Source organism: Urocampus carinirostris, chromosome 15, assembly GCF_059441175.1.
Source record: "Urocampus carinirostris isolate Australia breed hairy pipefish chromosome 15, RoL_Ucar_1.0, whole genome shotgun sequence".
Taxonomy (NCBI): domain Eukaryota; kingdom Metazoa; phylum Chordata; class Actinopteri; order Syngnathiformes; family Syngnathidae; genus Urocampus; species Urocampus carinirostris.
Genome location: NC_142363.1, coordinates 527,308 through 551,039, shown reverse-complemented (window position 1 = coordinate 551,039; position 23,732 = coordinate 527,308). Strand labels below are relative to the sequence as shown.

General features: G+C 43.1%; 2 protein-coding genes and 1 long non-coding RNA gene across 4 annotated transcripts in view; 2 read left to right on the top strand and 1 right to left on the bottom strand.

The window, feature by feature from the left end:
* Positions 1-869: 869 nt before the first annotated feature.
* Positions 870-6,290, bottom strand: mgst3b (microsomal glutathione S-transferase 3b). Its single transcript, XM_088354798.1, has 4 exons — positions 6,022-6,290; positions 5,787-5,909; positions 4,530-4,602; positions 870-1,121 (listed from the first exon to the last, which is right to left on the bottom strand). Exons 1-4 carry the CDS (start codon positions 6,145-6,147, stop codon positions 1,021-1,023), a joined length of 423 nt encoding a protein of 140 aa, XP_088210924.1. The 5' UTR covers positions 6,148-6,290; the 3' UTR covers positions 870-1,020.
* LOC148351266 (uncharacterized) lies at positions 6,235-16,321 on the top strand. Its single transcript, XR_015852906.1, has 3 exons — positions 6,235-6,487; positions 14,084-14,306; positions 15,108-16,321. It is a non-coding gene; the product is annotated as an uncharacterized LOC148351266 (long non-coding RNA).
* Positions 16,322-19,063: 2,742 nt separating this feature from the next.
* LOC148351265 (uncharacterized) overlaps positions 19,064-23,732 on the top strand; it is a 16,279-nt gene continuing 11,610 nt past the window's right edge. The window contains exons 1-2 of one of the 2 annotated variants that reach the window (XM_088354794.1): positions 19,064-19,227; positions 22,970-23,242. In XM_088354794.1, coding sequence (XP_088210920.1) covers positions 23,119-23,242 — 124 coding nt within the window. In that variant the 5' untranslated portion in view covers positions 19,064-19,227; positions 22,970-23,118. Of the gene's footprint in view, positions 19,317-22,969; positions 23,243-23,732 lie in introns of both variants that reach the window. The other variant, XM_088354795.1, reaches the window with a different exon arrangement.

The following is a 23,732-nucleotide window of genomic DNA, read 5'->3' as shown; positions in this document are numbered from 1 at the left end:
CCCCATAGTACATTTTGGTTTCTTGCGCAATCAAGTAATAGTAAGAGTTAGTTTCTCGACTCAAGACTAGTTCTTTAGTCTGCGGCAGCTTTGTGTTTAGGTGAAATTAAGTCTTTTTGCAAGAATCAACCACTCCGATGATCACATTAGATTTCTGTCTTAGTTTAAGTTTTCCACTTGCGCTTTTAAACAAGAACATGTTTTTTTAATATTCTGAAGACCTGTTGTGTTTTGCGTGTAAAGTTGGAGTGTGCGATAACATCTACCACTTTTTAAAGGTGTTATCCAAAGTTTTGAAATGTTTAACTCACACAATCTCTTGACTTAAGTCATCATTGTTGCCTCTGTTAAAGCGCTTGTAAATAACCTTTTTTTCATCTATTTTGGGGTTTCGGTTGACGTTTGGATTATCTGAAACAGTCCTTTTCTTATTTTCACGAATTTTATGCTCCACTGAAAGAAAAACGCAAGGTTCACTCTAACCGCCCACCCCCACTTCCTGCGTCCTAATGTGTTGCGAGTCCCGAACATCTTTCAGAATAGTAAGATATAAGCAGGTAGATGTGGAGGAAAAAAAATATAAAGGCTCTTTCAAATCAGTTGGACATTGTTAACACATTCTTAATAGTTTCAACTTTTTAAAGAAAGCTCAAACGACGCCCTTTAACCCTTAAGGTCAAAAGGTTGACACGTACGGGGACATAGCGTAATATGTGTCCACTAGATTTTGCTGTATTGTTTAGTTTAACTGAAAACATTTGCTGTAAAGCACAAGGAAGAATACAAACTACGGAGACTTAAATGTGACAATCACATCAGATCCCTCTATGTAAGCTATGTTATAAAAAATGAACACACACCTCTCGATCTATGATTGTTTAAAAAACGCACGTTTATATGATAGTTCATGTATTTTATCTTAACATTCATATCAACATTTTTTTGTAATGAATGTTTCTGTTTATTACTACTTGGAGGCAGTAATGAATACACAATGTCTCTAAAAATTGGATTACAATCTTAAAAAACTCCCAGCAACTGGAAAGCTACGGATATGGAAAGGCCGATGACTCCGAATAATCCGATGTAACCATAGACACCATTCATTCTCTTAGCTGGATCTGCAATGAAACAGAAAACATTTAACACTTAATAGACATTTTTGAAAAAAATGCGCATTTATGAGGCGCCAAAAACACCAAAATAAAATGGATGGACAAAAATCTAAATACATCTATGTATGTGTAAAGGGTGTAATAATAACGTTTGTTTTGTTGAAATTCCGGCTTAAATATGTTTGTATAGTCTGTGTATAAGTGTCCAGCAGTGACGAGTCCAACAGCGCCATCCGTTGGTATGGGGTTAGGTAAGGGGCCGGTCACACAGCCGTTTGCGGCTGAATCACGGCTAAAAGGGCTTAAGGGTTATTGGTCTATCTTCTTTATTCATTATCCATTATCGATCAGTTCATAATACGCTACAAAGCTTAGAAGCCGGGACTCTTACTCTCAGCTAAAAGGCCAAGCTAAGGTCCTAGCATTAAAGCCTTGCTGCGATCATTGAGAATGCACCGAAAGATTTATTCGAAATGAAGAGAAACTACGCTGACGGGGATCCATGTTCACCCCCTTGACGTCACGAGCACAACTGACGTGTGCTCGGCATTCTCGCTGTTTATACGCGGAGAAAGGCGTTTGACTGTCACACGCGTAACACGCTAATTTCACGTAATAACACCGCGATACAGGCGCAGAACATGCTATTACCATGCTCCACCCACGATTACCCGCTGAAATTTCCCGTCCTACCCATGTGTAAGCACGCCCTGGCCGCGGCCAGAGCACGTCGTTCCGCGTCATTTCCGCGTCATTTCCTCGTGTTGACCACGTGTGCGGCACGCGGTTTAACACGTGCTCAAACTTTTGAGCAGCTCAAAAGTTTTGACCGCAAGTAAAGCACTGCTCTATCTCGTCTATATGGCGGTCTCAAAACGTCCAACAGCGCCCACCAGCATCTGCTTCACGGCCAGAAATTTCTGGCCGTGGTTCAGCCTCAACACGCTCGTGAAAGGCTGTGCACCCGCGCTCTGAAGAATTGAGCAGCGCCAAATAGTTTCGCGCTGCCACCCGCGCGCGAATTTTCGACCTCGTCTTAAGCACCGCTGTATCTCGTCTGAATGACGATCTCAATGCGTCCAATAAATTTCTGGCCATGATTCAGCCGCAAATGTCTGTGTGACTGGCCCCTAAAGTCAAGTGATTCTGATTTTAATATCAAAGTCCGGATATTGTTAGCAGTCTCTAGCGCACTACTAATGGTAAAAAACAATCATTTGATGCTCAGCAAAAAGTTTATCAACATCATTAAAACTAAACTGACAAATCTTGCAACATACACAGTAATGTAATTGAAGTTGTCAAGCTGTTTGGATGCATTTTCGTTTTGTTTCTGTCGCCAATTATGTTAGTTTTGCCGTACGTTGTACTGAAATGCGAATTTCCCTCATAGATATTGAAAGCCAGTGGAGGTGCTAATCACATCGTGTGTGTGTGAGTGTGTGTGAGTGGGTATGTGTGGGTGTGTGTATATGTGTGTCGCTCATTGCAGGTAAATTGCTCCCGTTTTTACATTCATTATTGTCATTATATTTCTATTTTCACAAATATATAAAAAAGGATGACGCAAGTTAAAATTCAGATGAAAAAATATGCCGAGTTGAATTCATTGTAAAAGCGAAAACCACTATACGATTACTTGTTAAAAGTATCTTTTAATTAGTATGTAAAAAATATTTTGATGGTTGATGATCTGAAATGTATTTCATGTCAACTGAAAAAGAAACTATTTGAAACTCAGAGCAGTCTCCAGCGCACTGCTAACGATGTTGAAAGACAGCGGAGGTGCAAATCACATCGTGTGTGTGTGTGTGTGTGTGTTAATGTTGCGTTGCTCATTGCAGCAACTGAAAAAAGCCTCATCATCCAGTCCAGCCTGAATGTAGTTCCTTGGTGGGATGGGTACGCTGCAATTATATATGCAATTACTAACTGAAAGCATGGCCCTTTGTCATATTTTGTCTGCTTATGCAAAGTTGTAAGGCAATTTGGGGGGAAAAAAATAACATTAGGAATTAAATATTAAAAGATTTATTATGGTGGACCAATCCTGACACATATAAGCCATATAAATAAGTGAACACATAAATCAATCAAGGCAGCACGGCAGCTGAGTGGTTAGAACATCCATCTGCAAGCCTTCTTGTGTGGAGTTTGCATGTTCTCCCTGTGCTTGCGTGGGTTTTCTCCGGGCACTCCGGTTTCCTCCCACATTTCAAAAACATGCATGTTAGGTTTATTGGGCGGGCTAAATTGTCCCTAGGTGTGAATGAACGAGTGGCTTGTCTGTAACCAGTTCAGGATGTCCACTGCCCACTGCCCGGAGATAGCTGGGATGGGCTCCAGCCCCCCGCAACCCTACGTAGGATAAGCGGTGCAGATAATGGATGGATGGATTTTGGATCTAGCTACCTTTTACATTTTTTGCATGGGTTTCCTCCGGGCACTCCGGTTTCCTCCCACATTTCAAAAACATGCATGTCAGGTTTATTGGGCGGGCAAAATTGTCCCTAGGTGTGAATGAACAAGTGGCTTGTCTGTGTGGGTTGTGTGCAACCAGTTCAGGATGTCCACTGCCCACTGCCCGAAGATAGCTGGGATGGGCTCCAGCCCCCCGCAATCCTACGTAGGATAAACGGTGCAGATAATGGATGGATGGATTTTGTATCTATCTGGCTACCTTTTACATTTTTTGCATGCTAACTCGCTCACATTTTAACCTTTTTTGCTGGTTGTCAAGGTAAATGTTGGCTTCCTTTCTAGCTGGCTAGCTTTTTTCTTTGCCTTCTATCCAGAAATTCATATTAGATAGCTTTTTACTTTTTGAGCTAGCTATCTAGCCCTCTTTTAGTTTTACATTTTTTAACCTTTTGACCATTCTAGCTAACTATCAGGCTACCTTTTTAGCTATTTAGCAAGCGATCCAACTAAATTTCTGTTTTAGAAAACCATATCAACCTGGTGCCCTTTACACTGAATGGTAACAAGAAGTAGCCCTCAGCTTGAAAAAGTTAGAAACTCATGGTGTAGTGCAACCAAAAACGAGCGCGACAAAGCCCTAAGAAAAATACAAACTGCAGATGCTCCCCAACTTACGACCATTCAACTTACATAAAACGGTAGATACGGAAAAAAAATTGAAATGTTGAAAAATATCCGGACATTGCTGTAAGTTGGAATTTTGTATTGCGTGCACCTTTTTTCCGAGTACAGGACAATACTGTGTAGTGCTTCTTTCTGCTGCTACCGGCGTGTGGCGCTGTGAGAGGTTACCCAGCATTCACCCGGAGGTAAAAAAAATCCGCTTCCTAGTAATGAACACGTGTAAGCGTCCCCCTTTTGGGTCCGACCTACTAGTTGAGAAACGCTGGTCTAACGCATGAAATAGTAGTGTTGGTGAATATGGACTCTTACCTCCAGTATAATATCCCCAGGCATAAGAAAACCGACTGGTCACCCAAATTGCCCCCAGCACTGACGCAGATAACTGAGGACAAATGGTCAAAATACAATAAGTACTCATTATTAGAAATTATGTAACACCTTAAGTAAATCTGTACCAGTGTCCAAATTAAAGAAATTAATTTTAAAAACTATACTAGATCAGGCATGTCCAAAGTGGGGCCAGTAACGGCCCGTGATCAAATTTTTACTGCCCCGCTGCCTCTGTCATAAAATTAATTATATGTGGCCGGTGTTGTGCGGAGGATTGTCTCCCCACCGAGAACGGTCCCCCCTAGCAGGAGCGCGCATGGAATCTGTTTATTCAAGTAGAATACAATTTATTTATGTGTTACGTCTCGTTGATGACAAGAGATCAGAAATGTACGTCTCCTGTTTTATCTGTTGATCATTTGACAGTTCATTTCAGTGTAATAAGTTGGTAGAGCACTTCACAATTTCAATAACAGTCATATTGGGAAGAAAAGGCAAAATAAACACGCTACTTGCTCAAACGAGCATTACCGTTCTACTACATTCCCAACAAATGAGAGTTAGTGGTTTAGGTGACATTTTTGCTAAGTGATTTTTATACAATGTGCATCACACATTTTCATCTTCCCAAATCTGGCCCGCTTTATGGAAATTTTGGTAATCCCTGTACTGACTTAAAAAGTGGTCGGCGGCGCCCTCTCTTGGCTGCGGCTGCATCGGGTCAGATGCAATCGACATTTCGTTCTGTGTACATTGTTACACAGAATGACAATACAAGGAAATTATTATTATTATTATTATTATAGATAATATCAAGTAGCAACAGATTAGTCTTAGCCTTGCCGAAATTTTATCTATTTTATCATTTAATTACAATTATACATTTTATTTCTATTCAATTTAAACAAGTCCATGTACTTAGTGATCCTGGTTGTTTGGTAGGGGTCAAATGAGGGGATTTTATTTTCTTAATCTACATTGAATGTTTTTTTTTATACAGCACTTAAAGTAACAGTCACCTCACGTCCTCTTGCTTTGAGTGGCAATTCATTGACTGAAAGCTGCTTTAAAAACAAACTGATTTGATTCGGGTACCCACAAATAATGTGAATCGTCATTGTGACAGTGCTACGGGCTACCAATTACGTCACGGGGCAAAGATAATAAGTTTTGTCCATCTTGTAATGGTCTTGCATGAATCGAATATTTTGAAAGAGAATTATACAAAGAGCATACCGGATAAACAAGGGCTGCAATTGTCTGGAAAACCAGCCATTGTGGATAGACCTCAAGGGTGTTTTGATGGGCTCTTTGGATGCAGTTGAACACTTGCTCCTTGTCACTGTACATTGTTGGGTACTGGACAACAAAAGAAATGTGGTTATTTGGTAGGAAATAGCACGATGTTCTTTTTGTTTAAATGTCACTAAATACCAACTCAATGCAATAGGAATATGTAAATAGCCACTACCTTAACGCCATACTTCTTTCTTCCTGCTCCAACTCTCACTGCTAGATATCCCAGCATGATCCAACTGTACACATAAGTGAGTATGGCGTATCCGAATTTGGAAGGCAAAACGCTGAGAATATCCATCTCCAAATAATTGCAAAGTGCGCTCTAGGGGTGCAGGGGCAACGGGTAGACTAATTTGGAGCATAGGTAACTCGCTCCGTGGTGTGTAAGTATCGCGAGATCTGACATAACATTCGGAGTGAGCATGGCCCATAGATATGTACAACTAGATAAGACATGTCCCTTTGAGTAGCGTGCCCACTGCGAGCCTAAGCAAGTCGAGTCAAATTTTAGGACTGTTCCAGTACATGTGGACGGAAGGAAGAAATCCAAATGAGAATTCCAGCTCATTGTGTTGCCTATGGGCGGACTCAACACTATATCATTGAGTCATGGAGAGGACTGGATTAGCCTTTCATAGGTAAAAATGTTTTTGCCTCTATTTTATTATTAGTCAATCTTTTTGAGAGCTTCAGTAGCTACTAGGCTCATCGGCAGTTTGACAAGAAAAAAAATCTTGTACAACTGTCCTCTTGGTTTTCAGAACTGCTTCATAGTTTTAACCCTTCATGTGGCAAGTGAATGTAATTCCGTCGCGCTGCATCGGTCGCTTTTACTCTGAAAACTTAACTTTTTAAAACCGAGTAAACTACGGTAACTTTTGTTTCGTCTGGAAATAGGCCCATAAACAATATATTGTGCAAGCCCTCCCTCTAGTGACGTGTTTCACTAATTGTCCTACATTACCATACTGTATATAGACGTCAGTAGTTTCATATAAAGTGTTTTCAATGCAGTTTTTTTGTATTTTGTATCATTGTTCATACATTGTCGTTTTAATACATTTTTTGTTTTTTATTAATAAAAGATTAAAATAAATAATTTCCCGTAATAACAGCGCACGTATTGACGTTGACAACAAAGACCGGAGGCGTGTTCAGAGGCGTGTTCAGGAGAGTGAGCGATTGCTATCGCTAGCTATCGCTAGCTTCTGAACGGCCAATGATTATTGAGCGCTCGCGTGCCCGAGTAATCACGGGAGAAAGACCGCTTACTTTGATTTCCAACATGGCGTCGACAGTGCAGAAGATGGAGGATCTCACCCTGACGAGTGCTGTTGGCGATGTAATATATTGTAGTGGGTTGTACATAATTCACCCACGGAACTATTGTTTAGTTAGCGAGTTCCTAGGGGGACTCTTAATTCGACCGGTTCTAGCCACTCTCGGGTGTTTGTTTTGGTTATCGCAAGTTTACATGTTATTAAAGCAGCGTCCGTTGGCACCTTTGTTTGACACTCCGCCTACGACTCCCGTCTCTGCTCGCTACATTGGTGACCCCGACATTAGTCTCGTGGAAGTTTCCGAGGCTGTGCATACTACTGAGCATACCGTCATGGCATACGCGCCCATTCTCAAGCTCCCCGAGTTCTGGGAGTCATCAGCGCTAACGTGGTTCGCACAAGCAGAGGCTCAATTCGCCCTGCACGGAATCACTAATGATGACTCTCGCTATTACCACGTGGTGTCTGCTCTGGGGAGCTCAACTGCAGCCAGAGCGGTGAGTTTCATCACATCCCCTCCTGAACTGGATAAATATAAGGGACTGAAGGCATATCTCCTCAGAATCTTTGAACTGTCGCGTTCTGAGCGTGCTCGAAGCCTCCTTGCTATTCAGGGCTTAGGAGACAGTAAGCCATCGGATCACATGGAAATGATGTTAAACTTGCTTGGCACCGAAGAGCCAAATTTTCTTTTCATTGAACTTTTTCTGCGTCACATGCCGTCGCATGTCCAGACGGCGCTTGCGAATACAACCATTACAGATCCGCGTGCACTGGCAGAGGAAGCGGACCGGTTTTTCCTGGCCACACATAGATACACACATGAGGTGCTGGCCCCTACACGCACTTACAAACCATCAAGTGCGACGCCCCCAGCCAGCAAGGCACGCGCGGCCACCGACGATCAGAATGTGTCAGGTCTGTGTTACTACCATGCACGTTTTGGGCCCAGGGCCAAGAAGTGCCGTCCCCCTTGCACCTCCAACGCGACGGGAAACTTCAAGGCCTGCACTCTGTAGCGGCCGTGAGTGCAGGCGCAAGAAACCGGCTACTGTTCATCCGGGACGCCATCTCCGGCCAAAAGTTCTTGTGTGACACCGGCGCCCAGAGGAGCGTCCTCCCTGCCACTGTGGACGATGTGGGGGGGGGAACACATGGACCTCCATTAACTTCTGCCAATGACACCCCCATCCGCACATATGGGACACGGACAGTGGACGTGTGTTTTGGGGGTCAGCAGTTTACATGGGACTTTGTCACTGCGGATATTGCTTTTCCTCTTCTTGGTGCAGATTTTCTGTGTGCCAATGGATTACTCGTCGATGTGAAAAATGGCCGCCTCGTTGACGCATTGAATTTCTCCTCTCTCGCGTGTGTCCGCGACAAAGGGATTTTTGAGGGTCTGTCCAGCTCTCTCTTGGACGGTGATATTTACCACCGGCTCCTCGCCGAGTTCCCCAGTCTGGCGAAGCCCACCTTCTCAGCCTCCACGACCAGACATGGGGTTGAGCACCACATTGAAACCAAGGGGCCCCCGGTTCATGCCAGGGCCCGACGACTCAATCCAGACAGACTGGCAGTTGCTAAATCCGAATTTGCTAACATGGAATGTCTCGGCATCATTCGCCGATCAGACAGCCCCTGGGCCTCTCCACTACACATGGTCCCGAAACCAGGCGGTGGCTGGCGCCCATGCGGGGACTATCGCCGCCTTAACGAGGCTACCACGCCCGACCGTTACCCAGTCCCGCACATTCAAGACTTCTCTGCACACCTGGCGGGCAAAGTTCTCTTTTCCAAGGTGGACCTCGTGCGCGGATACCACCAACTGCCAGTGCATCCCTCAGATATACCGAAGACGGCCGTGATAACTCCATTTGGGTTGTTCGAATTTCTCAGGATGCCGTTCGGACTGAAAAATGCCGCTCAGTCCTTCCAAAGGCTGATGGATTCAGTGCTCAGGGACATGCCTTTTGTGTTCGTCTACCTGGACGACGTCCTGGTTGCCAGCTCCTCAGAAGAGGAACACTTGGAGCACCTCAGAGACCTCTTCACCAAGCTCAGTCAGCATGGCCTGATTATAAATCCCGCGAAATGTGTTTTTGGCGTACGCTCCATCCACTTCCTTGGGCATCTCATCACCAAGGATGGGGCTTCCCCCCTACCGTCTAAGGTAGAGGCCGTCTCCACCTTTCCTCAGCCGCCAACAGCACGGGGCCTCAGGGAGTTTCTCGGCATGGTGACATTCTACCATAGGTTTATTCGCCGAGCCGCTGATGTCATGCGCCCACTCTACGAAGCCCTCAAGGGTAGGTCACCCAATCAAGCTGTTGAATGGACCACTGAGAGGATCAAGGCATTCGAGGACACAAAAACCGCGCTGTGCCAGGCAGCTATGCTGGCTCACCCAGCCCCCGGAGCCCCAGTCGCACTGACTACAGACGCATCAGACCTTGCAGTGGGTGCCGTGTTCGAGCAGTGGGTTGACAATGCTTGGCAGCCACTCGCCTTTTTTAGTCGCCAGCTGGTCCCCAGAGAACGTAAATACAGTGCATTCGACAGAGAACTACTTGCCATCTGGTTGGCGATTCGCCACTTCCGTTTCATCTTGGAGGGCCGTGAGTTCATCGTCTTTGTTGATCATAAGCCTCTTACGTTCTCCATGTCCAAGACGTCCGAACCATGGTCTGCCCGCCAGCAGCGCCAGCTGTCATTCATATCGGAATACACGACTGACATCAGGCACATTGCTGGGAAGTCCAACGTGGTTGCGGATTGCCTGTCCAGAGCAACCATCAGCGCTGTGCAATTGGGGCTTGATTATTCCAGTATGAGTGTGGACCAGGCTTCTGATAACGGCATCCAAACGCTCAAGAGCTCAGACACTGGTTTGCGGCTGGAGGAGGTTGCGGTCGGAAACTCAGGGGCCAAGCTTTGTTGTGACGTCTCCATGGGTTGGCCTAGGCCGCTTGTCCCTGCTGGCTGGCGTCGGGCTGTTTTTGAGGCAATACATGGCCTGTCTCATCCTGGCAGGAAAGCATCCATTAAGCTAGTGGCCCAGAAGTTTGTGTGGAAAGGGATGAGAAAGGACGTCCGGGACTGGGTCGACTCATGCGTGGCATGTCAACGCGCCAAAGTGCACCGTCACATCAAGGCCCCATTGGTACCATTTGCCATCCCCGAACGGAAGTTTGACCACGTTAACATTGACCTGGTGGGCCCACTGCCCCCTTCACACGGTTTCACTTACCTCCTGACGATGGTGGACAGGACGACCCGTTGGCCTGAAGCAGTTCCGCTGACTTCCACCTCAGCTGTCGATGTGGCCCGGGCGTTCATCGGAACCTGGGTCGCCCGTTTTGGACCCCCTGCAGATCTCTCATCTGACAGGGGCGCACAGTTCACCTCCGAGATGTGGAACACGGTTGCCGAGAGCCTTGGAGTCAAAATTCACCGCACCACTGCCTACCACCCCCAGGCTAACGGGTTGTGCGAGCGGTTCCACCGCTCGATGAAAGCAGCCTTGCGCGCCAGCCTGACCGATGGGGACTGGGTCGATAAGCTACCCTGGGTCATGCTGGGACTGAGGACCGCTCCCAAAGAAGACCTTCAGTGCTCTTCAGCTGAGTTGGTTTACGGTCAAGTGCTGCGGGTGCCAGGTGATTTCATCCCAGACCCAACGACACCCTGGGCTGCATCCAGGGAGAAGTCCATCTTGCAGGGCACTGCGGGAGCGTTTGTGCCTATCCCCACATCGCGACACGGCAGGCCAGTTTCACGGGTTCCCTCCAACCTGCGCTCGGCTGGTTTTGTTTTCATTCGCCACGATGCCCACCGCGGACCATTGCGCCCTCCTTATGATGGACCGTTTAAGGTCCTGCAGCATGGCGACAAGACCATGGTCGTGGACATTGGTGGTAGGCCAGAGACTGTCTCCGTGGACAGGGTTAAGCCTGCCCACATGGATATGTCCAAGCCATTGGAACTGGCCCAAGCCCCACGGCGCGGCCGTCCTCCTGCGGCACGACCCTCCGGTCCCGTGGGTACCCACTCTGACCCTCCGCCCCCAGCAACTGTGGGCTTTCCAACTGAGTCCACAAGCTCTCACCCCCCCGCTGTTCCAACTCCTTGTACCCGCAGTGGCCGGGTCAGCGTCCCAACCAGGCACAGAGACTTTGACTATGGGTGAATTCTGGGGGGGCTTGTGTAGTGGGTTGTACATAATTCACCCACGGAACTATTGTTTAGTTAGCGAGTTCCTAGGGGGACTCTTAATTCGACCGGTTCTAGCCACTCTCGGGTGTTTGTTTTGGTTATCGCAAGTTTACATGTTATTAAAGCAGCGTCCGTTGGCACCTTTGTTTGACACTCCGCCTACGACTCCCGTCTCTGCTCGCTACAATATCGTCTTACATTGCCTGGTAATGTTTGTGAACAATGCAAGACAGAGAGTCTTTTTTCTGTCTTGTCTTTTTTCTCCGAGAGTAATCAGACATGTAGTCGCTTGTTAATCGCTTGCCGCGCACTGCTGAACGTTTTGTAATCGCTCACTGTGATTGCCTTACTGATCCAAAATGGCCGACGACAGTACAATGGATTTCGTTCTACAGCTTGCTTTGAGCGAGTTGGCTGATATGAGCGACAGTTCGCATATTGACACAGTTAAGGTTATCCTAAACGCAGTGGAAGGGTCATACCTGTCTTGCATTGTTCACAAACATTACCAGGCAATGTAAGACGATATATTACATCGCCAACAGCACTCGTCAGGGTGAGATCCTCCATCTTCTGCACTGTCGACGCCATGTTGGAAATCAAAGTAAGCGGTCTTTCTCCCGTGATTACTCGGGCACGCGAGCGCTCAATAATCATTGGCCGTTCAGAAGCTAGCGATAGCTAGCGATAGCAATCGCTCACTCTCCTGAACACGCCTCTGGAGTGAGTGTAGCGTACCAGAGCAGGAAGTTATTTGTGCACAAACTATTGCAATGTATTTTTATATGCTGCTTTATTGCGCGATTTCAGATGGACCACAGTTCCTGGAAGGAGACTCAAAAATCGTTTCCCTTCATAGCCTCAAATTTCCCATCTCAAATTTACCTACATCCGTCAATCAATTTTCTTCCGATTATCCAGGGTCGGGTCGCGGGGGCAGAAGCCTCCGCATTTAATTTTAATATATATGTAACCGCGGTGTACCTGTCCCACCAAAGATCCCCATTCACGCTGGACTGGATGATGAGATTTTTATTACACTTTCTGCAGATGAAATGAGTCAAAACATTAGCTTCTCTGCTGGCTTTGATCTCTTTGATCTCGTTGGCAGCTCGCTCTGTAGACTCCCCAAAGCATATCAAAGAGCTTTCTTTTCATTTTGCATAAGATACATTTTAGAATATCACAATACATTTTTGCATCCATTTTAACAATATACTTTTAACAAGAGATCGTATAGTGTTTTTTTTTAACGTTTACAATGAATTCAACATATTTTTCTTTAGTCTGAATTTTAACCAACATCATCCTTTTTAAATATATATGAGAAAATAGAAATAATAACAATAATGAGTATAAAAACGGATACAATTTACCTGCAAATGAAATGAGTCACAACATTAGCTTCTCTGCTGGCTTTGATCTCTTTGATCTCTACAATGGGAATTAACATTTTAGCACAACAGAAACAAAACGAAAATAAATCCAAACAGCTTCATGTTAAGAGATTTGTCAGCTGTTGTTATAATGTTTAAAATTAACTTGTTTTGTGGAGCACCAAATGATGTGTCTTACCGTTGGCAGCTCGCTCTGTAGACTGCCAACAAAACCCCGCTTTCCGGTCACATGTCAAAAGCCAAAACAAACCCTACCCCATACCAGCAGGTGGCACTGTTGGACTCATCATTGCAGGACACTTACCAAAAACTATACACATATCTCATCTCATCTCATTAGCCGTACCGCTTATCCTCATTAGGGTCGCGGGGGGGGCTGGAGCCCATTTCAGCAGGAATTTCAATAAAACAAAAGTTATTATTACACCCGTTACATATACTATTTAAAATAACTGGAAAATGCAAGATATTTTGTAATTGGAAATTCGTTCATTAGTATTATTGTTTAGACCAGTGTTTTTCAACTTATTTTGAACCAAGGTAGACTTTTATTTATAAAAAGTTCCGAGGCACACCGTCCGTCGAAAATGTTTGAAAATGAAGTTATGTAAAATGTACTACTTCATAAGCAGATAATTAGTATATAAAAAGCAGAAAAGAATAAAAAAGAATGATGTGCTTAATTTGTTTTTAATTTATTACAGTGCAATCTTAGACCCCTTTGTTAAACAAATTAAGCTATTAAATGTACTGTGCTACCTCATGAGCAGATAATTAGTACATAAAAGTATATAAAAATCTACTGCCACCTACTGATATGGATGGCAATTACAGTTCCTTGTCTGAAGATTGCAAAAATACTGAAAAATGGCCTTATTTTTTGGAAAGATAAAATTGGGCAAATTCCAGCGGCACACTAGACAAGGTCTCATGGCACACTGGTGTGCCCCGGCACACTGGTTGAAAAACACTGGTTTAGACTATGTATGTTTTTTGGTAATGCTGTACCTTTAAGGGACTTTAAGGGACTTAAAGGTACAGCATGTAATATTTAGTGCCTCCTAGTGGTCAAATAAAAATGTTCTTTCAGTAAAAACCAAAACATTGATTTGAATACTAGGCAGAAACACATGAACTATCTTGCCAATGTTAATTTTCACAAAAAAAAATCATAAGTCAAGATTGAGTTTCTTCTAAAAATTGGAATCCCATGCGGAAGTCGACGTCATGTTAGTCTACGGTCGTAGTTACCTTTTACCTTTGTATGACAATCATTTGTTTCTGTGTGAGCGAAAGAATGTGTTCAAAATGTGGTGACATGGGACTGCATTTTTAATTTTAGGTACAAAAAGTCAGGTGATTACTTCAACTCCCAGAGAACCACAGGAAAACACAGTTGTGGCTACACCTGGGTGGTCAAGCATTTCCAGTGGGACGGACAAGCATGATAATTCACCCTTTTCACAATAATAACAATGAATACATCAATACACATCTTCCCCTTCAGAAATGTCCATCAGGGAGTTGTGAATCCTCAAATTGAAGTCCTTGAGCACACCAAAGATGTATTTGTATTTTAAGTATTTGTATATACAGTGGAACCTCGGTTCTTGACCATAATCCGTTCCAGAACCCTGTTCGAAAACCGATTTGTTCAATCACCGAAATCGTTTTTCCCATTAAAAGTAATGTAAAATCGTTTTAATCCGTTCCAACACCCTAAATGTTTACCATGAACGTAAACATGAAGCTAACCCAGGCTAATCGTACACTCGCGTTAGCGTAATCTTCCGTACGAAAGATTACGCTAACATGAACGTGTAAAAATAAAAAAAGGATTATGAATAGGATTTCTTACCTTTGTGGTGGACGGTGGGGAGAGAAAAATCCTCAAAAGTTTTTCAACCTCTTCCAAAACTTGCGGCAGTTGCTTGCTTATAGCGCTAACTTCCTTAGCCGCATCACTCGATTTCACAGCCTCCTTATTCTTTACTATCGTACTGATAGTAGATTTAACCATGCTGTATTCACTAGCAAGATCGAAAATTCGTACACCTCTTTCATATTTAGCTATTATGTCTTTCTTAAAGGCAATAGTTGTACGAACAACTTGTCTTTTTTCACCTGTCCTGCTTGCACCGATGTTCTTCGGAGGCATAATTAGGGGCTAAAACACCCGTACGCCGCTCAGCATCGCACCATAGCGTACCGGCGTCCGAACTCCGATTTTTTTGACCGAACAGCGAAGCAAGAATTTCTCGAAATTTTTGGTCGAACATCGATTTGTCCGAACAGGAGACGCGTTCGAAAACCGAGGTTCCACTGCACATTAAAAGACATACCCTAATATTTTCTTCATTCCTCAGTGAGGTGAGCGTTGCTGAAGAAGATTATGATGAGGAGACAAATAATGACCTCAGGAACAGTATGTAAGCAATTGTGTGTTATGGGGTTCAAACTCTATTCTCCTAAATATCATTTATTAAAATATTATGTCTGTCATGATGGACTGGGTAGAGGATCGTTCTGCAACATATTGAATTGGACATGAGGACAAAGACAGCTCAGATGAAGACAATGAGCCATTGATCTCTTAGCAGTATGTAAATACTCAAAAACTACTATGCATATTCATGTGACGGTGTAAAATTTACTTAATCCATCTGATAGACAGAATGGGAGCTGCAAACTCAAGGGAAGTTTTTAAATCTAGACTTAAGACCCACTTCTTTTCAACAGCTTATGATTATGATCAGGGCGGCATTGGATCAGGAGGTGGAGCGCTCGTCTTGGGATCAAGTCAAGTAAAGTCTTTTTTATTTGTATAGCCCTTAATCACAAAGAGTCTCAAAGGGCTTCACAGGTTATTACACAGACTATTTTTTCAGACTATTATTACACCATCCCCTGATCTGGAACCAACATGAGGGCAAGGAAAAACTCAAAAACCTCAACATGAGGAAAATGAAGAAACCTTGAGAAGGGACCGCACATGTGGCATCCTCCGTTCAGGATGACCAGACAGCAAAGGATGTTGCAATGACAAATAATACAGAGATATTGTACACGAAAAGTATAGGTTATTCATATGCTATAGAGTAGAAGTGTGTTTTAAGCTTGATTTAAACATTTCCACTGAGGTTGCAGATCGGATCTCGGGGGGAAGAGCATTCCACAGCACCGGTGCCCGGATGGAGAAAGCTCTCGAACCAGCGGAACACTTTTTGGCTCTTGGGATCACCAGAAGACCGGCACTCTCAGATCGTAGTCTTTGGACCGGGACATAGGGGGAAATCAGATCTGAAAGATAAGAGGGAGCAAGTCCATGTATGATTTTGTATAATAATAAGAGAACCTTGAAATCACATTTAAGGCTAACTGGGAGCCAATGCAGGTTAGCCAAAATCGGTGTTATGTGATCGGACTTTTTTGTCCTAGTGAAGTCTTGCTGCGGCATTTTGTACCAGCTGAAAAGACTTGATTCTAGACTTCGGGAGACCAGAAAGTAGTGCATTACAGTAATCCAGACGGGAAGTAACAAACGCATGAATTATAATTTCCGCATCCGACTGAGACAGTATTGAACGGATTTTAGCAATGTTACGAAGATGGAAGAAAGCGGTTCTAGTAATTATCTTTACATGCGTTTCAAAGGAAAGATCAGGGTCAAATATGACACCTAAATTTTTAACTGAGTCACTCTGTGTGATGTGACATTTGTCAATGTTCACAGCAGTGAGATCAAGAGGTCGCAGGTAGTGGTGGGCCCATATCCTCACAGTGAAAAGCACATCTTGCTGGATGCAACTGAACCTGTTTCAAGAGGGGGTGCACTTTTGCCTGCCGAGAAATGCACCCCCCATCTATCTTTGGCTATGAAGGTCGCAGGTCCATATAATTTACCCTGGTTGTTAGTGGTGGGCCCATATCCTCACAGTGAAAAGCACATCTCGCTGGAGGCAACTGAACCTGTTTTAAGAGGGGGTGCATTTTGCTTGCCGAGAAATGCTCCCCCCATGTATCTCTGGCTATGAAGGTCGCAAGTCCATGAAATTTACCATGGTTACTAGTGGTGGGCCCATATGCGCACAGTGAAAAGCACATCTTGCTGGATGCAACTGAACCTGTTTTAAGAGGGGGTGCGTTTTTGCCTGCCGAGAAATGCACCCCCCATCTATCTCTGGCTATGCAGGTTGCAGGTCCATGAAAATTACCCTGATAACTAGTGGTGGGCCCATATCCTCACAGTGAAAAGCACATCTTGCTGGATGCAACTGAACCTGTTTTAAGAGGGGGTGCATTTTTGGTCACATAAAACCCCTCAAGCAAGAATTATAATGTTGATTAATCAGGGAAGAATCATGTATATCTTTAATAACCAAATGGTCCAATCATTTTTACGTAAATTATTTCATAAAATTAAAAGGGACATTTTATACGAGAAAAAAACATGTGATCGTCTTCATCAAAAGACCGCAAATAGGTAAAGAAGAAAAAAGCAGTGTGCGAATAGTAATGTTTATTTGAAGGCATAAACTATGTAAACACTTTTCTGAAGGAACCAAAACACAAACTTGTACACGAAAAAAAAGAATCAGATCTCGCTTTAAGGTAGATATCCAAAGACATCAATAGAATAGACGTTGGGAATCATGGTATGCAACAAGATTGGACATGGCACTCCAGGGTAAAACATGTAATAATGACCTCAAAGAAAAAAAAAAAGACAAAAGACTATCGGGATAAATAGGCAAAAAAAAATCAACATCAATTAAGAAGGCTGAAATGCATTAGAAAGCCTTCCACTGTACTGCCCAAGTATCACGTCCTCTGCCTTCGTCTTGCTCTGCCTCTTCCCCGCACTTGGTGTTTCAAAAGTCTACACAAAATGATGTAGTTAAGTTGCAATTACAAATGTGAACATAGCTATTAACATAAGCACCAGTCGTATTGATTGTGGCACGACAGTATTGTCTTGCAATGCGTCATTATGCTATCAATTAAAGTATAAACAAGTCTGAAAGTATATCAGTTGCACTTTCTATGAGAAAATAACAAGCAAATGATTTTTAAAAATGTAAGGGACTCGCGTAATCAGTTGAGGGAACGCGAGAAGTTATTCGAGAGGACATCTTGCTCGCCTGCTGGAAAGCTGAAAACAATGGCCAGGTACATTTGAGGAAAGCATGGTGCAGTTTGTCCATCTGGAGTTTCTGTAGTGCAGGCACTGCCCCTCATTTGCACCAGACAACACAGTGCCAAATAGACCACTAGGAGGCACTAAATATTACATACTGACCCTTAAAAAACTGCCAATAAGGTTACATATTAATGATAATTAGTAAGGTAGAAACTACATGTGTATGAGATGCCTACAAATATGTATGGTCTATCTATGGTCTGTTCTCTTACAAAAAATGAGATACGAAAATGATAAACAGGGTCCCAGCCCACTTTTCTTTTACCAATTATTTACTATTCTTTATTATTGCTTATTTTACTATTTATTTTTTGTTTGCAGCATATTACATTTTTAGTCATAATGTACTGAACAAAGGGACCCTCCAAAGCTTGTTTATTTTACTGCTCACTTTGAAGTTTTTTATCCTTTTTTTTCCCTATTTTCTTTTTATTCTTTCCCACCAAACTTTTAACTTCTTTTTCATGCTTTTTCCTATTTTGTTCTGTTTTTTTTGTTTCCCCCCTAGCTTCTTAAATCTTTTTAAATTGCTTTTTACTCTTTTTTTCCTACTTGTTAACTGCTTCTTTTTCTCGATTTTTCCCTTTTTTGTCTTTTATTCTTTTGTTTTTTTCATCCTAACCTTTTTCTTTTTTCTTGCTTTATTATTTTCTTTTCTTTTTTTTCACCTTATACAATTTATTTTTTCCTTTTGTTTGTCTTTTCTTAGCTTTGTCTTTTTTCTCTTTTTCCGGCTTTTTTTGCCTTTTTTCTTTTCTTTTGTTTCTTCTTCCCCAGTGTTTTAGTTATTTTTTTCTTGCTTTATTGTTTTCTTCTTTACAAATTTTTCATTTGAGAGATTATTTTTTTCTTCTTTTGTGAGTCTTTTTTCATCATTTTCAGACTGCCCTCACCGTTAGATCCTGTTGTCTTTGGGTGGGCAGAATGTCCATGGGTTTACATGAAGTGCTAAGTTTTTCTGTTATATTGTGTTTAAGTTTGTGCGTTTTGAAATAATATTCATATTGGTTTTTTTTAAAGTCAAGTTTTAGTGTATTCAATAAATATTTATCCTGTTCGGCCCGCGACCAAAAGTGTGGTTTGAGTTTTGGCGCTCTGAGCAATTGAGTGACACCCCTGTTCTAAGGGGGACATTTCGACACAACACCTCTCGTAGTTCGCTTCAAAGAGCCAGCTCATGGAATTGTTTCGTTTACGAACGACACGTCACAATTAGACAGCGGCCAGCCAGCCTTTGAGAAAGCATGGAATGACGCTCCTGTCCCTTCGTTTCCTGTTAAAAACAGGTTAGTTAACTGTGTTACACGACTAGCACTCAGGTATAACGACTAACAAAAACCTATATGAATGAAGATTTGGACGTGAAAATTGTCAGGTAAACAATGAGAAGCGCAAAAAGTAGCTCCGATTTTGTTTTAGAAAACAGACACAAAATGGTGGTCCGACGATGATTTAGCTAGGTTTTTAAAAGTCCTCGGCATCCATTTTCATTTAGTTTTCTTAACTGACGGTATCTTGGAATTGCTATAGTTTTCGAATTAAGGTCAAAGTGTAATATGCATTCTGTAAAGAGGAATCTCTGTGATTTTGGGCGAATTGTTATGCTAATCACTGTCTCAGGTAGTACGTTTGTTTACATGTGTATATTTGTTCGGGTAGGCAGTACTGGCATAGTAAAGTCTATAAAAGGGACATTCAGTGAGGTAAAAACACGAATAAACCTTAAAAATTCTTTTTGTAAGAACAATGGAAAAGTAACCCTGAATACACGGATGTATTTTGTTTCACTTTGTGTTGGGAACTGATTGAGTTGATTGCTTTTTGGAATCTGTTGAGTTAACGAGGTAATTCATTGAATATCTCAAAGCAAAATAACAAAAAAGGTAGACCAGTACCAGCCTGCCATTGAGAATGCAAGGGAAACGACTCTTCTGTCTCTTCTTTTCCTGTGAAAACAGGAGAAATTACCTTCTGAGACCAGGTGGCTCACTGTGAGTCGTTAACATTAGGTAAAATGTGCTCTAAGAGTGTTCTCACTCTATTATTAGATTTATGAAATCATTCACTATTTGAAAAACACTGAATTAAGGGAAGACATAATCCGAAATGGCAGAGCATTTGGAAACTGTGACAATTGATGATTTGATAAAATCGATGAAATAATAATGCCAGAGCCTGTGTCCCATATCAATATGGATATACCACTCCCTACCTCAGTTACTCAGGAGTATTGAGGCTCATTTTGACTGTCATTTTTGTCCTAAATAATGGTTTCTAAACAAGGTGCTGGCAAAGTTTTTGTAAAAATGTCACAAAACACTGCAAACGAGGATACCAACGTATTTACCTTCAGTGCAGATGGCGCTAGGTGACAAGGATTGTATGCCTGTGTATAGCTCCACCCATTCCTGTTGCTCACCAAGTCAAAGTGCTGTAGGTGCTTTGCTAGAGTTTCTGGGTAAAAACACCACATTTCAGACATCAAACCTCAAGATATAAAACTGTAATTTCTTGTGAAGCATCAACAATAAGTGGGACACAATCATGATGTGGAACACACTTTATTGTAAACTTTTTTTAACAAGTAAACAAGTGGGTGTGCAAGCCACTGTATACTGGACAGAACCTTTTGAGAGTCAGTATTGTCACAATTTTGCATGTGTGTTAATCGACGTGCATTTATCAATCCATCCATTATCTTCCGCTTATCCGGGGTCGGGTCGCGGTGTAAGCCTCCTTAAAAGGGAAGCCCAGATGTCCCTATCCCCAGCCACCTCCTCCAGCTCATTCGACGGGATCCCGAGGCATTCCCAAGCCAGCCGAGAGACATACAGTGCATCCGGAAAGTATTAACAGTGCTTCACTTTTTCCACATTTTGTTATGTTACAGCTTCATTCCAAATTGTATTAATTAAATCTCTTATCTCAAAATTCTTCACAAAATACTCCATTATGACGATGTGAAAAAGTTTTTTTTTTTACTTTTTTTGAATTTATTTAAAATAGAAAACTAAGAAATCACATTTACATAAGTATTCACAGCCTTTGCTTAACACTTTGTTGATCCACTTTTGGCAGCAAATACAGCCTCAAGTCTTTTTGAATATGATCCCACAAGTTTAGCACACCTATCTTTAGGCAGTTTTGCCCATTCTTCTTTGCAATAAGTCTCAAGCTCAATCAGGTTGGATGGGACACGTTTGTGCACAGCCATTTTCAGATCTCTCCAGAGATGTTCGATCAGATTCAAGTCTGGACTCTGGCTGGGCCGCTCCAGGACATTCACGGTGTGGTTCTGAAGCCAATCTTTTGAGATCCTGGCTGTGTGCTTTGGGTCGTTGTCCTGCTGAAAAATGAACCTTCGCCCCAGCCTGAGGTCAAGAGCGCTCTGGAGCAGGTTTTCATCCAGGATATCTCTATATATTGCTGCATTCATTTTTCCTTCTATCTTGACTAGTCTGCCAGTTCCTGCTGCTGAAAAACATCCCCACAGCACGATGCTGCCACCACCATGTTTCACTGTAGGGATGGTATTGGCCTGGTGATGAGCGGTGCCTGGTTTCCTCCAAACATGGCGCCTGGCATTCACACCAAAGAGTTCAATCTTTGTCTCATCAGACCAGAGAATTTTGTTTCTCATGGTCTGAGAGTCATTCAGGTGCTTTTTGGCAAATTCCAGACGGGCTTCCATGTTCCTTTTACTAAGCAGTGGCTTTCGTCTGGCCACTCTACCATACAGGCCTGATTGGTGGATTTCTGCAGAGATGGTTGTCCTTTTGGAAGGCTCTCCTCTCTCCACAGAGGAACGCTGGAGCTCTGACAGAGTGACCATCGAGTTCTTGGTCACCTCCCTGACTAAGGCCCTTCTTCCCCGATCGCTCAGTTTAGAAGGCCGGCCAGCTCTAGGAAGAGTCCTGGTGGTTCCAAATGTCTTCCATTTATGAATAATGGAGGCCACTGTGCTCATTGGGACCTTCAAAGCAGCAGAAAAATTTCTGTATCCTTCCCCAGATTTGTGCCTCAAGACAATCCTGTCTCGCAGGTCTACAGTCAGTTCTTTTGACCTCATGCTTGGTGTTTGTGCTCTGACATGCACACTCAACTGTGGGACCTTTATATAGACAGGTATGTGCCTTTCCAAATCATGTCCAATCAACTGAATTTACTGCAGGTGGACTCCAATTAAGTTGTAGAAAGATCTCAAGGATGATCAGTGGAAAAAAGAATAACCTGATCTCAATTTTGAGCTTCATGGCAAAGGCTGTGAATACTTAGGTAAATGTGATTTCTTAGTTTTCTATTTTTAATCAATTCGAAAAAAGTAAAAAAAAAAAAATTTCACATTGTCATAATGGAGTATTTATTGTAGAATTTTTAGACAAGAGATTAAATTAATACAATTTGGAATGAGGCTGTCACATAACAAATGCACCCTCAAGGACCCTGCAGAGTGTGTAGAGCTGGTCCAGTGTTCCACGGCCAGAAAGAAAACCACACTGTTCCTCCTGAATCTGAGATTCAACCTCCTGGCGGACCCTCCTCTCCAGTACCCCTGAATAAGTCTTACCAGGGAGGCTGAGAAGTTTGATTTCCCCTGTAGTTGGAACACACTCTCCAGTCCCCACTCTTAAAGAGGGGAACTACCACCCCAGTCTGCCAGTCTAGAAGCACTGTCCCCGATGTCCACGCGATGTTGTAGAGGCGTGTCAACCATGACACGCCCACGACATCGAGAGCCTTAATGAACTCCTGGCGGATCTCATCGACCCCCGGGGCCCTGCCACCGAGGAGCTTTTTGACCACCTCGGTGACTTCAACCCCAGAGATATGAGAGCCCAGCTCAGAGTCATATGAACTATAAAAAGAGCCATAAATGGCATTGCGAGTTAAGGCTCCCGACCCCTGCACTCTACTATACAGCGATATATATATAGTCAGAAAATATTACACACTGTCCTGTTGAGCTGAACAAAAGGGAAACTTTTCAAGGTTTGCAATCTGCTTACTTACTGCCTTTTTACTTTGCAGGGCAGCACGGCTCCTGACTCAAACTTCATTTTCCAATGAAGTCGATGTGAGCACGTGCCGAGTTAAGGTTCCACCCCAGCCAAGTAAAAAAGCGAAAAAGCTGCATTTAATTTGGTGAATCTGAAGCGTGAGTTTCAACCGCAGAGAAAATGTGCTCAAGTGGGAGAGAAAATTTCAAAGAGGAGCCTCGGGAATGGCAAGAAGAGACCGAACGGAAAAATCGATGGCTGGACAACGATTACAAGCAACTTAGCGTTAAGCCGAACAGAGCAGGTCGGTCATTTTATTTTCTAAAACATTCTTGACATTTTTTGGGGGAGCTCCAGAAGTCCACCGCATGATACATGTTCCACATCATCTAATCATCTCTATATTGTATACTCGATGCAATTGCTACAAAAAGGTTGGTAGTATTCAAACTAGTGGGAGTTGAGACCAAATAAATTGTACACTGAAGATCAAAATTAGAGATCCAATGATCAAAATAACAGCACCCAATAATTTTGCCATGGAATTAATTCTGAAGATCAGCAATTCGTAAGAAGTGCAAAGGCCTCTGCTGTGATCGACTTCAGTATATCTGCAGCCACAGGATAGAACTAGTCTTTTACACTGCTCGGGTATGATTTTGGTCCAACTTCTGTTGGAGAAAACATGCCCCAACCCAACATATATATGTATGTATATACACCTCAAACGGCGCGACGCGAGAAAAGGCAGTGGGCGTGATCGGGCTACCCCCGTAACTTGGGGGAGCCCGCTC